At 45.4% G+C, this 14,718-nt stretch overlaps 1 protein-coding gene across 1 annotated transcript; it reads right to left on the bottom strand.

Moving 5' to 3' along the window:
- Positions 1 to 9,862: 9,862 nt before the first annotated feature.
- LOC131536285 (uncharacterized) lies at positions 9,863 to 11,663 on the bottom strand. Its single transcript, XM_058769114.1, has 2 exons — positions 10,125 to 11,663; positions 9,863 to 9,875 (listed from the first exon to the last, which is right to left on the bottom strand). The coding sequence occupies exons 1-2, from the start codon at positions 10,910 to 10,912 to the stop codon at positions 9,863 to 9,865; spliced, it is 801 nt and encodes a 266-aa protein (XP_058625097.1). The 5' UTR covers positions 10,913 to 11,663.
- Positions 11,664 to 14,718: the final 3,055 nt, after the last annotated feature.

Genomic DNA, 14,718 nt, shown 5'->3' on the forward strand with positions numbered 1-14,718 from the left:
TCATCAGTGCACTTTTTGATGTAAGCGGTCACAGTTTCAGTGTACTCCTGTAGGTCTGTGTGGTTGTTGTAGGTGGCCGCCTCTTTAAACATGTTCCAGTCTGTGTCCTGGAAGCAGTCCTGCAGTGCTGAGGTAGCATTTTCTGGCCACACCGTGATCTGCTTTTGAACCGGTTTGGCAAGTTTGAGAAGTGGTCTGTATGCTGGGATTAGCATAACAGAGATGTGGTCCGAGTACCCGAGGTGGGCGCGGGGTTCAGCTTTGTATGCGTTTTTCTCTGTTGTAAAAAAGTCCAGTGTGTTGTTTCCCCTTGTTGCAAAGTTCACATGTTGGTAGAACTTTGGCAAAACTATCTTTAGGTTTGGGTGGTTAAAGTCACCGGCTATGATGAAAAAGCCGTCGGGGTTATTTGTTTGTTGTTCGCTGATGGCGCTGTACAGTTCACGAAGCGCGTCCTTAGCGTTTGCACACGGGGGAATGTAAACCGCGACAATAACAATGGCCGTGAACTCCCGCGGCAGATAGAACGGTCGACACTTCACAACCATAAACTCCATCAGCGACGAACAGTGTTTTGATACTACCGCAGCATTGTTACACCATTCTTTGTTGATATACACACACAAGCCACCCCCGCGTTTCTTACCAGACAGTGATGAATCTCTGTCCGCTCGGTAGCAGTTTAGCCCATGCAGCTGAATGGTGGAGTCTGGGATGTTGTCCTTTAGCCATGTTTCAGTGAAAACAGACACACAACAATCCCTTGCCTTATGCTGTGTAGATCGACTGAGTTGAATTATGTCCAGTTTGTTTTCCAGAGAGCGAACGTTTGAGAGCATGAGTGTTGGAAGAGCCGGTCTTGTGGGGTTAGCCCTCAGCCTAGCTCGTATACCACCGCGCTTCCGTTCTCTCTCACACCGCTTGCGACCAGGGCCGTACACAGGTTTTTATAAATACTGAGGTCCCAAAATGGCGATTGGTATGGGGGTTCGGGGAAAATTTTGATTTTCCTGACCTACAGGCTCATAAATTGGATAATAATATAGGTTTAAAACCAAGTCAGTGGGCAGTAGTAGCATAAATTATGTTTCAAGATTTATCAACGGATTCTTAAGCATGAAAATCAGATTAAATGTTGCAATGAATGATCCACAAACTAGAAATAGAGAAGATATAGTTTGTTTGTTTGTTTGTTTGTTTGTTTATGAATTTAATAAACTCAGTTATAATTATCCTGGTAGGCTTCAGTAAAATCAGGTGTCTAAAATGATTAAACATGAATATTATTTAAAAAAAAAAAAAAATCACACTGATGAAAAATGAGTCTTTTCCAATAAATTTAGACTGATTTTTACATTTTATGGGCATTTTTACCTTCATATAAAGCCATTTTTTCTAAAAGTGTACATTATCTTTTGAGTGAAATTCTTACATTTAATCAGTTGAGAATAAGAGTAAGACATTTGGGCTGATACCAAGCAAATTAAATCAACACAAGAGTCATCTGAAGTGGCATTTAGATGTATTTACACAGTTTAATGCAGGACATAAATGTATTTAACCTGTGATTACAAATGCATAAATAATGTTTTGATATATTGATACTTGAAATGATTTAAAAAGTAAGTCTCTTAATTAACTTATTGTTTATTAAGCTGTTGTAAAAAATCAATATCACATTTGTAATCATGGTAATTTTTGGAGAAAAATGGCACTCTTCGTATGAAATTGATTAACTATATGAAGTGGTATAAATATACATTTTCTGCCCTCATGTCTTGAATTTGTGATCATTCTAAATGCATTTTAATAGACTGAATCATGCAGTGAAAGAACGCATTCTAAATGCGCACGCGCACTAGTGTAGACTTCACGTAATGTATGCGGTGTTCTAGGGGTGTTTTGAATAGTTTTTACAAAATACTCGATAATGTCAAATCGCACATCGTTAAAACAACAATTAAGATATTAGGCATCTCTGATGAGAAGATCTGTTATCTTGGCTTTTTATCCTTGCAGCACCAAAGCATAATTAATATAAGGTAATTTTACAACTTCTGTTATTGGAAAAATACCGAGGTCCGGACCTCGGGGACCTCAATGATGGGTATGGCCCTGCTTGCGACGCTGCCTTGTACGGGTAGCGTCAGTAGGCGAGGCTGCGGTTTCGAGGTCCGGATTCAGCGGTAAACAAAGGCCTCGTAGCTTTTTTGTATGTTGTTTGTATGCGTTGCTGATATCCAAAAGACTTTGGCGATCATAGATGAGTTTTGGAGTGATTTCCTTATGAATTACTGGTAAATTGACACTATTTGGAGATGAACAGATGACATTAAAAGGCATAAAAGCACCGTCTTTAGGACCCGGAGTAGCCACTGCGTCTGACCGCGCCACCATCCTGGATCTTGGATACAGTTCGCATAATCTTCATAATCTTTGCCATAATCTTCGCGATAATCTTCGCGATAATCTTCGCGAAAATTCGCAATAATCTTGGCAAGATCTTGGATCTTGGATAGAGTTCGCATAATCTTCGCATAATCGCATAATCTTTAATAAAGTGTATTATGAGATCTGAGGTCTTATATCACTGTATTAGTTCTCTGAGGCACGTTACGCATCGTTGGCCAATCCTAGAGTGTGACGTATGAGGGGAACCCCAGTATTACAGGACAGCGTCACACAAGCCATGATACAAAGTTACAGAAACTCAACCGAAAGCAATATATGTCTTCCTCAGATGTAATGTTAGTTCTGTACTTCAGCGTTGGGTAAAAGAGCATTATAATCTCCTTTGTGGTAGAGAAAGCTGCTTACATGTAGGCTACGGGAAACAGCAAAGATGTTGAATTAAACATACACACAATCAGCGTTTCCCCATGTTTATGCTGGCCCCGATAATCAAAACTTCTACTTAGCGCTTGCTCCATTTCTGCAAATCAGTTTTGTAAATGAATGACTTAATCCACATATGGCCACCTGCTGGTGAGCGGCTGACAGCAGCTGGAGATCATGCATCGGTGCTCTACTGCTATTCCTGTGGTTCCCGGATGTGCAACGCAGAATTTTCTGCCGAGTTTTAACCACTGAATTTGTGGCAGCGAATTTGGAAAGTGAAATAAAATGACCGAAATTTGCCTGTCGAATATTATACATCGCATTTTTAAACAGATTGAATATTTTGGAAGTGAATTCTGGAAGGTGAACATGAATTATTGAATTTTTAATTACGAAAATGTGTGTGAAATATTTTGAATTGAAATATTCATAGCTTAAATGAACAACTATGTTAAATTTCAGGACCTAAAAATGCAAGCCCTGGAAATACAAGGCATTAAGATGCAAGCACTGTTAATTGTAATGCATCTTTTTTTTCGATTTGTGGAATTCAGCATGCTTTGTTTCAAAAACTATTGTCATTATTCTGCTTCCATATTTCTGCCATCTTGGTCTCTGTGAACTTCTTTCTGGAATGCGTCACAAAAATGAACCGAAACTCAGCGAGTACTAGACATAAGTAAAGCTTGAAATGTCTTTTAAATGATACCCTCTGATTACGTAATCTGTATAAAACCAATGCTATGTACAGTCTCCCCTGTCTGAGCTCATTATCTGTAATATGTTAACACCCATGCGCAGCACAGGCTATACATAGGGTAATCATCCACAAGAGCCACGTGAACCTATACGATCAACCCGAGTTCAAACCCACATTTTGCCGAACCTTTTTTTTCTCCCATTTCAAATCTCATATCGCATCGGAAAGGCATTTAAATAATCAAAAAGTTGAAATTGGGTAGGATTAGGGTAGGTGTAGGGAGGGATTTATTGATCCAATAAGGAGGCATCCATTTAATAATTTGAATTAAAATTAAAATTATAATTTAGACTTAATACGTTATTATTGTTTTATATTGTACTACAATACTGAGGAGCAGATAGTTGCCACTATTTGCAATAAGTAGTATAAATAGCAGAAAATCTTGCTATTTTAACATAGTGTAAATAGAATCTATAGCTATTTGCAATTACTGTAAATAGCATATCATAAAAAAAACCCTGCAATTTTCAATCCATTTCTATTTGCACTTAGTATAAATAGTATCTATCGCTAAGAAAATATGCTATTTGTACTTAATTTAATTAGCATCTATCACTATTTTAACTTAGTGCAAATAGCCGCTGCCAACATATAAATGCCCCCATCACCTTGATAAACAAAGCATCAAGATTCATCTACTTTTCATCGTTTTTGGATGAAGTCACGCTGAGAGAAATAAGACAGAATTTACCTCAGAAGAACAGCATGATCCGATGCAGCTTTATTCAACAGAGGATGTCATTTCTGACAAGTAAGTAATTTATTGTTGTTTACATTAGTACATTATTGTATTCATTTTGCTAATTGGGTTTTCCAAGATATTTTGACAGGCTAGATTGTGGAAATTTGAGTGGAACGTGTTGAAATATTATATCTATCCATCTCTCTCTCTCTCTCTCTATATATATATATATAATGTGTATATATATGTGTTTGTGTGTGTGTGTATATATATATATATATATATATATATATATACATACATGCATACATACATACATACATACATACACACACACACACACACACACACACACACACACACTCTCTTAGCTGTCCATCGTGTTCGATGATGACTCTTGCTCCGGGATGGGGGTGGGAGGGGTGGGTTCAGCGATGTTGCCGCTGGTGCCACTTTTCGTGGGCGTTGAGTCCGATCCTTGAGCCGCACAATCTTCCGCAGATGGAGCAAGGGAAACCAGATACCAGGGGGGTGCCAGCCACCCACTGGTGTCTCTTGATGCGTCTCTTGGATCGTCGGTCTTGGTTGGTTTGGTGTATTTGGGAGACTGCAGTGGCACAGGTGACCTGCCAGGCTGACCTGTCGAGTGCCAAAGATTCGAGCTGCGTGAGGGGAATGTTCGCTCGCTTTAGGAGGTCCCTGGTGTAGTCCTTAAAATGACGCTTTTGCCCTCCAGCGGAGCGCGTTGCGCCCATTAGTTGACTGTAGAGGACTTGGCGGGGCAGGCGGTGTTCAGGCATGCGTATGATGTGCCCTAGCCAGCGCAGATGTTTTTTGGCCACTGCAGCTTCCATGCAGATTGATTCAGTGTTGTTGAGGATGACTGTGTGGGGGATTCGATCTTCCCAAGACAAATTAAGGATCTTCTGTAGGCAGCGGATATGAAAGGCCTCTAGGTTGGTGATGTGCCGGCAGTATGGGGTCCATGACTCTGCCCCATAAAGTAGAGTGGAGAGACATACCGCGTTGTATACAGCGACCTTGGTACTGATCTTCAGGTTACGGTTTTTAAAAACCCTGCTGCGTAGGCGTCCAAAAGAAGATGTAGCTTTATTTATTCGGGTGTTTATTTCTGTGTCAAGGGAGCAGAATGAGGACAAGGTGGAGCCTAGATAGGTGAAGTGGTCCACTGTTTTAAGTGGAACACCATTTATGTGAAAACTGGGGGGTATGGGGGCCGGGGTGGAGAGATGGAACATGACCTCGGTTTTTTGATTATTAACCTGTAGACCAAAAGATTGGTAAAGACTGGATATTGTGTTAAGGGCGTGCTGCATAGAGTCCGGGCTGTGGGCCAAAACAGCACAGTCATCAGCATACTGAAGCTCACAGATTTGGCGGGTCTTTATTTTTGTGCGGGCCTGGAGTCGACGGATGTTGAAGAGGCTACTGTCAAGTCGGTATTCCACATGGACCCCGTCTTCATGCCCTATGACACGATGGAAGAGACAGGTGATAGCAGAGAGGAAGATGTTAAAGAGCACCGGAGCCAAGACACAGCCTTGCTTCACCCCAACGTTTACATCGAAAGACTCAGACTGGAGTTCTCCCATAAGTACTCTGGCTTGCATCCCATCATGCAGCTGCTGTAGGATGCTGAGAAACTCGGGTGGTACCCCAAGTTTGGAGAGATTTTTCCAGAGCATCTCACGGTTGATGGTGTCAAAAGCTTTGCTGAGGTCGATGAAGGCTACGTAAAGGTCTTTGTGCTGTTCTCGGCTGTTCTCCAGAAGCTGCCTCAAAACAAAAACCATGTCTGTCGTGGATCTGGACTTCCGGAAGCCACACTGAGTTTCCGGAAGAACAGCTTCCGAGATGTACTCGACCAATCTGCTGAGCATGATCTTGGCCAGGACTTTCCCTGCGATGGAGAGGAGCGATATCCCGCGGCTGTTACCGCAGACTGCTCTATCTCCTTTCTGCTTGTAAATGACCACAATATTAGCATCCTTCCAGTCCTGTGGGAGGGTCCCATGTTCCCAGATGTTTTGGATCAGGAGGTGCAGACGGCGCGTGAGGATGTATCCTCCGTGTTTGAAAACCTCTGCAGGGATTCCGTCGGGTCCAGCGCATTTGTTGTTCTTCAGCCCTGCAATGGCTTGCCGGAGTTCAGAGTAAAGTGGTGGGGTGTCCAGGTGCATGGTTGGTGGCAGGTCTGGCAGATTATCCAGGATATGTGAGTCAGCGGGGTTGGTGTGGTTGAGGAGACTCTCAAAATGATTTGCCCAACGGGCAAGAATCTTGTGGCGGTCCTTGAAGAGTGTGGACCCGTCAGCTGATCGGACTGGGGCGATCGCCCGTTTCCTGGGGCCATACAATGCTTTTAAGGCATCGTAAAATCCATGAGTGTTATTGCAGTCTGCCAGGTTCTGGATTTCTTGCGCCTTTTGCACCCACCAGGTGTTCTCCATAGTCCGGAGGGCTTGCTGGGTTTCTGCTCTTGCAGCAGTGAAGGAGGTTATAAGTTTGGGAGATCCAGGGCAGGACAGGAGAGCTTTGTGGGCTTCATGCTTGGCTTTTAGGAGTGACTGTATCTCGGCTGAGTTACAGTCGAACCAGTCCTGGTGATGTTTCTTTAACTGGCCGAGCGCCTCCAAGGCTGCGTTATAAATAGCCTGGCGTAAAGCTGGCCAGTCGGCTGATTCTTCCGGGATCTTGTTAAGGTTTTCAGCAAGGTGCCGTCGAAGGTTGTCTTTGGTGGTGTGGCTGTTCAGCGCTGTGCAGTTAAGTTTCTTGTGTGAGGCAGTCCTCGGGCTACGGGGTTGAATGCTCATGAGTAGATTGGATCTGACCATCAAGTCAAGTTGAGCTTTATTGTCATTCCGCTACATGCGGGGGCATACAGTGGAACGAAATGTCGTGCCTCACAGGACCACGGTGCTACATAAATACAGGCATACAACAATGGAGTAAGACAATATAAACCTATACACAACTATCCTACTGATAGATTTTGACTATAAATATACTATCTATAAAAAGTACCTATACAAACTAAAAATACAAACTATACAAACTATACGAATGCTTCAGATAAATACTGTACATGTGCAAGGAGAAACATTGAGTTCAAGCAGCTGGCTGGGGAACAGTGCAGGATGATTTGTAGTGCATGAGCATGTAAACATACATATATTACTGAGTTCTTTTGTGGGATTTGTGTACACACAGCAGTGTGTGTGGAAAGTGACTAGTGCGCATAGAGGAGGAGAGTGTGCTACTACAGGTGGTTTGTACAGGCCCACTCACCTGTGTGTAGCACACTTGAATTGCACGTTACATGTTACAGGAGGTAGGGGTTTGTATGGGGTTCAGAGAGGCGGGGTGATTTGAGTTCAGGGCTCTCACAGCCTGGGGAAAAAGCTGTTGAGCAGTCTGGCAGAGCGGGCTCTGATGCTCGGTACCGTCTTCCTGATGGTAGGAGCTGGAAGAGACTGTGGGAGGGTGTTGAGTCCTTCACGATACTATTGGCTTTGCTGGAGCATCGTGTGAGGAAAATATCCAGGATGGAGGGAGGGGCACCGATGATCCTTGCAGCTGTGTTCACTGTCCGCTGGAGGGTCTTGCGGTCTGCTGCAGTACAGTTCCCGTACCAGACAGTGATGCAGCTGGTCAGCACACTCTCAATGGTGCCCCTGTAGAAAGTGGTGAGGATGGGTGGAGGAGACTTGCTCTTTTCAGCCGGCAGAGGAAGTGTAGGCGCTGTTGTGCCTTCTTGGAGAGTGACATGGTGTTGGTGGACCAGGTGAGATCCTCTGTGATGTGCACCCCAGGAATTTAGTGCTGCTGACTCTCTCCACAGTCGAGCTGTCGATGGTCAGTGGGGGTGATCACGGAGTTTCTCCTGAAGTCCATCACAACCTCCTTTGTCTTACTCACATTGAGGGACAGGTTGTTAGTGCCACACCATTCAGCCAGCTGTGCCACTTCCTCTCTGTAGTGCGTTTCATCGTTGTTGCTGATGAGACCTACCACTGTTGTGTCATCAGCGAACTTGATGATGTGGTTGGAGCTGGACTTGGCAGTGCAGTCGTGGGTCAGCAGCGTGAAGAGCAGCGGGCTGAGCACACAGCCTTGTGGGGCACCTGTGCTCAGTGTGGTAGTGCTCGAGGTGTTGTGGCCGACACGGACTGACTGAGGTCTTCCGGTTAGAAAGTCCAGGATCCAATTGCAGAGGGAATTGTTAAGGCCCAGCAGGTTGAGTTTATTTATGAGCTGTTGTGGGATTATTGTGTTGAATGCTGAGCTGAAGTCAATGAACAGCATTCTAACGTAGAGTCTTTATTTTCTAGGTGGGTAAGAGCCAGGTGGAGAGTGGAGGAAATTGCATCGTCCGTGAGCGGTTCGGACGGTATGCAAACTGGAGCGGGTCGAGTGTGTTGGGGAGGCTGGTTTTGATGTTGTGCATGACTAACCTCTCAAAGCACTTCATTATGATTGAGTCAGTGCTATGGGACGGTAGTCATTTAGACAGGACACAGGTGATTTCTTTGGTACCGGTATGATTGTTGTGGATTTGAGACATGTGGGGACGACTGCCTGGCTCAGCGAGGTGTTGAAGATATCTGTTAGGACATCTGTCAGCTGTGCAGCACAGTCTTTCAGTACACGGCCAGGTATGTTGTCGGGACCCGCAGCCTTGCGTGGGTTGATCCTAGATAGGGACTTCCTTACGTCGGCTGGAGACAGACAGAGCGCCTGGTCGTTGGGAGGTGTGGGCAGTTTTTGTGCAGGTGTGTCATTCAGCATTTCAAACCGTGAGTAAAAGTGGTTGAGTGTATCTGGGAGGGATGTGTCATCATCACAGGCCTGTGGCGGCGGCTTGTAGTCTGTGATGGTCTGAATAGCTTGCCACAGGCTCCGTGTGTCACTGCTGTCTGTGAAGTGATTGTTGATTTTTTGAGCATATGACCGTTTTGCATTTTTGATGCTGCGGGACAGATTGGCTCTTGCCGTTTGAGGGCTGCTTTATCTCCTGATCTGAATGCTTCATCTCTGGTCTTTAGCAGCCCACGAACCTCTGCTGTCATCCATGGCTTCTGGTTGGCGCGTGTGGTGATGGTCTTGGTGACTGTCACATCATCAGTGCACTTTTGGATGTAAGCAGTCACAGTTTCAGTGTACTCCTGCAGGTCTGTGTGGTTGTTGTAGGGGCCGCCTCTTTAAACATGTTCCAGTCTGTGTCCTGGAAGCAGTCCTGCAGTGCTGAGGTGGCATTGTCTGGCCATACATGGATCTGTTTGTGAACCGGTTTGGCCAGTTTCAGAAGTGGTCTGTATGCTGGGATTAGCATAACAGAGATGTGGTCGGAGTACCCGAGGTTGGGGCGGGGTTCAGCTTTGTATGCGCTCTTGACTGTTGTGTAAACAAAGTCCAGTGTGTTATTTCTTGTTGCAAAGTTCACATGTTGGTAGAACTTTGGCAAAACTGTCTTTAAGTTTGCGTGGTTGAAGTCACCGGCTATGATGAAAAAGCCGTCGGGGTTATTTGTTTGTTGTTCGCTGATGGCGCTGTACAGCTCATGAGCGCGTCCTTTGCGTTTGCGCGGTGGGATGTAAACCGCGACAATAACAATGGCCGTGAACTCCCGCGGCAGATAGAACGGTCGACACTTCACAAACATAAACTCCACCAGCGATGAACAGTGTTTTGTCACTACCCCAGCATTGTTACACCATTCTTTGTTGACGTACACACACAAGCCACCGCGAGTCTTACCAGACAGTGATGAATCTCTGTCCGCTGCGGTAGCAAGTTAGTCCGTGCAGCTGAATGGCGGAGTCCGGGATGTTGTCCTTCAGCCATGTTTCAGTGAAAACAAACACACAACAATCCCTTGTCTCACGCTGTGTTGATCGACTGAGTTGAATTAAGTCCAGTTTGTTTTCCAGAGAGCGAACGTTTGAGAGCATGAGTGTTGGAAGAGCCGGTCTTGTGGGGTTTTCCCTCAGCCTAGCTCGTATACCTCCGCACTTCCGTCCTCTCTCACACCGCTTGTGACGCCGCCTTGTGCGGGTAGCGACAGTAGGCGAGGCCGCGGTCTCGAGGTCCGGCTTCAGCAGTAAACAGAGGCCTCGTAGCTTCTCAGTAGCCACCGGCGAGAGTTGGTCTTTGTATGCGTTGCCGATATCCAAAAGTCTTTGGCGAACATATATGAGTTTAGGAGTGATTTCCTTATGAACTAGCGGTAAATTTACACTATTTGGAGACGAACAGACGACATTAAAAGACAAAAAAGCACCGTCTTTGGGACCTGGAGCAGCCGCTGCGTCTGATCGCGCCGCCATCTTGGATCCAACCATGAGGTGGTCAGGATCCATGAGGTGGTCGGTCCAGCACTCAGCTCCTCTCATAACACGGGTGATGAGAACATCCTGTCTATCCTTTTGACGGACAATCACATAGTCAAGGAGATGCCAATGTTTTGAGCGTGGGTGCTGCCAGGTGGTCTTGAACCTGTTCTTCATCTGGAAGATGGTGTTAGTAATGACCAGCTGGTGCTCTGCACAGAGGGAGAGGAGTCTGAGCCCGTTATGGTTCATTTTCCCCACACCAAGAAGCTTGCGCATAGGTAAAGATTAGGGTGGGAGTGTGGGTGCGCAGTCCTCACTCCCACCATCTTCACTCCTACCAGATAGACCTCTAGTGGCATGAGAGAACCCATGACGACCTTCGTCTGGCAGGAAGTTGCAGGGGGCTGCCGGTGGTCCGGTCAGTTGGACTCTGCCTATGCCTGCCCCCAGGTGCAGGTTTGTCTTCAGGGTTTGCTCCCCTAGCCACTGTACCCTCCCGAGTTGACCCACGTGGCTATGGGGTTGCCTTCTTCCGCCTTCCCAGCCGTTGTGATGGTTCACACACCACCATCTTCCGCCTGCGCCGCCGTTGGGGTCTTCACTATTTACCCATAGCTGGGGCTATTTACCCATAGCTGGGACAGTGGTTGACGGGCATCAGGGCGTTTCCACCCGATGGAGCTGCATGCCACGTCTCTGGGGCCCACTGCTGCTCCGAGATCCCGTACAACTTAGCCTGGAACCGCAAGGGACCAGTTACCATGTGTGCCACGGGGAGGCGTGTACGAGATCTTGGCAGTGGAGAGGCTATGTACCAGCTGAGGAGACTTACACACTCGGCTCCTCTTTTCGCCCCTGAAGAACAAAGGGCTATCCGGTGGCAGCAGCTGAGAGCAGAAAGTGACAAGCAGGAGCAGCATGCATGCTGCTAACTACAAGCACTACTACTCCAGCACTGCTACACTGACGCGTCACACGCCCTGCGTAAAAAACGCACACACACACACACACACACACAGTTTATAATTAGAAATTAGAATGTCGTGGAAAAGTTCATTTATTTCAGTAAATCACCTCAATTTGTGAAACCCGTGTATTAAATAAATTAAATGCACACAGACTGAAGTAGTTTAAGTCTTTGGTTCTTTTAATTATGATGATTTTGGCTCACATTTAACAAAAACCCACCAATTCACTATCTCAACAAATTAGAATATGGTGACATGTCAATCAGCTAATCAACTCAAAACACCTGCAAAGGTTTCCTGAGCCTTCAAAATGGTCTCTCAGTTTGGTTCACTAGGCTACACAATCGTGGGGAAGACTGCTGATCTGACAGTTGTCCAGAAGACAATCATTGACACCCTTCACAAGGAGGGTAAGCCACAAACATTCATTGCCAAAGCTGGCTGTTCACAGAGTGCTGTATCCAATCTTGTTGAGAAAGTTGAGTGGAAGGAAAAGGTGTGGAAGAAAAAGATGCACAACCAACCGAGAGAACCGCAGCCTTATGAGGATTGTCAAGCAAAATTGATTCAAGAATTTGGGTGAACTTCACAAGGAATGGACTGAGGCTGGGGTCAAGGCATCAAGAGCCACCACACACAAATGTGTCAAGGAATTTGGCTACAGTTGTCGTATTCCTCTTGTTAAGCCACTCCTGAACCACAGACAACGTCAGAGGCGTCTTACCTGGGCTAAGGAGGAGAACTGGACTGTTGCCCAGTGGTCCAAAGTCCTCTTTTCAGATGAGAGCAAATTTTGTATTTCATTTGGAAACCAAGGTTCTAGAGTCTGGAGGAAGGGTGGAGAAGCTCATAGCCCAAGTTGCTTGAAGTCCAGTGTTAAGTTTCCACAGTCTGTGATGATTTGGGGTGCAATGTCATCTGCTGGTGTTGGTCTATTGTGTTTTTTTGAAAACCAAAGTCACTGCACCCGTTTACCAAGAAATTTTGGAGCACTTCATGTTTCCTTCTGCTGACCAGCTTTTTAAAGATTTTAAAGACATTTTCCAGCAGGATTTGGCACCTGCCCACACTGCCAAAAGCACCAAAAGTTGGTTAAATGACCATGGTGTTGGTGTGCTTGACTGGCCAGCAAACTCACCAGACCTGAACCCCATAGAGAATCTATGGAATATTGTCAAGAGGAAAATGAGAAACAAGAGACCAAAAATGCAGATGAGCTGAAGGCCACTGTCAAAGAAACCTGGGCTTCCATACCACCTCAGCAGTGCCACAAACTGATCACCTCCATGCCACCGAATTGAGGCAGTAATTAAAGCAAAAGGAGCCCCTACCAAGTATTGAGTACATATACAGTAAATGAACATACTTTCCAGAAGGCCAACAATTCACTAAAATGTTTTTTATTTTTTATTGGTCTTATGAAGTATTCTAATTTGTTGAGATAGTGAATTGGTGGGTTTTTGTTAAATGTGAGCCAAAATCATCACAATTAAAAGAACCAAAGACTTAAACTACTTCAGTCTCTGTGCATTGAATTTATTTAATACACGAGTTTCACAATTTGAGTTGAATTACTGAAATGAACTTTTCAACAACATTCTAATTTGAGATGCACCTCTATAAATACACACACACACATATATTTATTAGTGGTTTCAAAATTAGCTTGTTAACGCAGATTATTAATTTTTTCAGTTTAACGCATTAAAAATATTTAACGCAATTAACGCAGGGGCGGGGCTAGGGTTGGCCACCCCTCACAACTGCTGTTTTTGTCACTTTTTCTCTTGACAAGAAGTGCATTTATTAGGTCACAGAACATCATTATGACCACATCAAACAGGAGACGTTTCAGTCGCGCACTCCACTTCACTTCAGCGCCAGGCGCGAGTCAAACGAACGCGAAACAGTACTGTGCTCACAGCGCATGCTGTAGCCTGTATCATTTCATATCAAAGCACGAAATAAACTATGTGCATGCAATGTCGTGGTCAGTTAAGTCATGAAGTTACCAAAAAGGCGATTAAAGCTGCCTTTAACCTGTGAAAGGCATGTAATATTTTATATGAGTTACATTTAAGAACATGTCTCTGAAATGGTTTTCAAAACTGTCCTGGAGCATCCTAGCACTGTCTCACTCATCTAACACACCCGATTCAACTCATCAGCTTATTAATAGAGACTTTAAGACATAAAGTGTGTCAGAAATGGTAAAAAGAGTTGACAGAAAATATGATGCGTGTCAGATCTGTGTCACGTTCAGCAGCGGCAGCTCTTTAAAGAAATAACAACCAAAATAACCTAATAACCAGCTGCTGTGATGTCTATTAATCAAAGAACAAAGAAAAAAAAAGAGGAAAAAATAACTTTCCATCTATATTTAATTTAGAATAGGAAATCCCTCGACGTGTGATGGACAACACTGGGTAACACTGGGAACTGTGAAACCACTTTGAACACAGGGTGGACACCCACTAGTAAGGTGGGGGTATCTGACCTCCTCAACAGAGACCCTCCGTTTCTTTAACGGGGGAATATGAAGGGCAGAACAGGTGTCCGATGGGCTGTCCACCCTCGAACCCAGACTCAAAACCCCCGTGGCCGTGTATTAGGCTGGTTGCTTGCGTTTGTGATCAGAGGTAGTGGAAATAGGGGGTTTCTTTGCCGCAGCAAAGGATGCTTTCCCCCACGGTTTTGCAGGCGGGGGTTTACAGTGCTGTGCTGGCCGTTTCCCGTGAGGTTTGGCTCTGACTGCAACCTGGAAATTGTGACCCACTGCAGGCGGGTTAGATGGGCATGGAGGGGGGAACCTGATGCAGCACTGATTTCCAGGGAAGATGTAACTTAAAAGCGTCATCCTCTGTCTTTTTGTTGTCACAGCACTGCTGCATAAGGGCGACGGCAGGGCCGAAGAGGGCTTGACCGGCCTCCACTCGTGCTCCCACAGCGTGCGCTCACCGACGACGGAAAGAGCCATTGAACTGGGTGGTTTGAGCTGGCTTGGACGGCCTGGCGGGCATTGTGGAGGAAGGGAACGTTGACCGTAACAATCTCTTTCCAGAGCGAGGGAGGGGCTGACCCTTTCTCCAGCTGCTGACCCATGCCCTCGAGAAG

The sequence above is a fragment of the Onychostoma macrolepis genome, chromosome 01 (genome assembly GCF_012432095.1).
Source record: "Onychostoma macrolepis isolate SWU-2019 chromosome 01, ASM1243209v1, whole genome shotgun sequence".
NCBI lineage: Eukaryota > Metazoa > Chordata > Actinopteri > Cypriniformes > Cyprinidae > Onychostoma > Onychostoma macrolepis.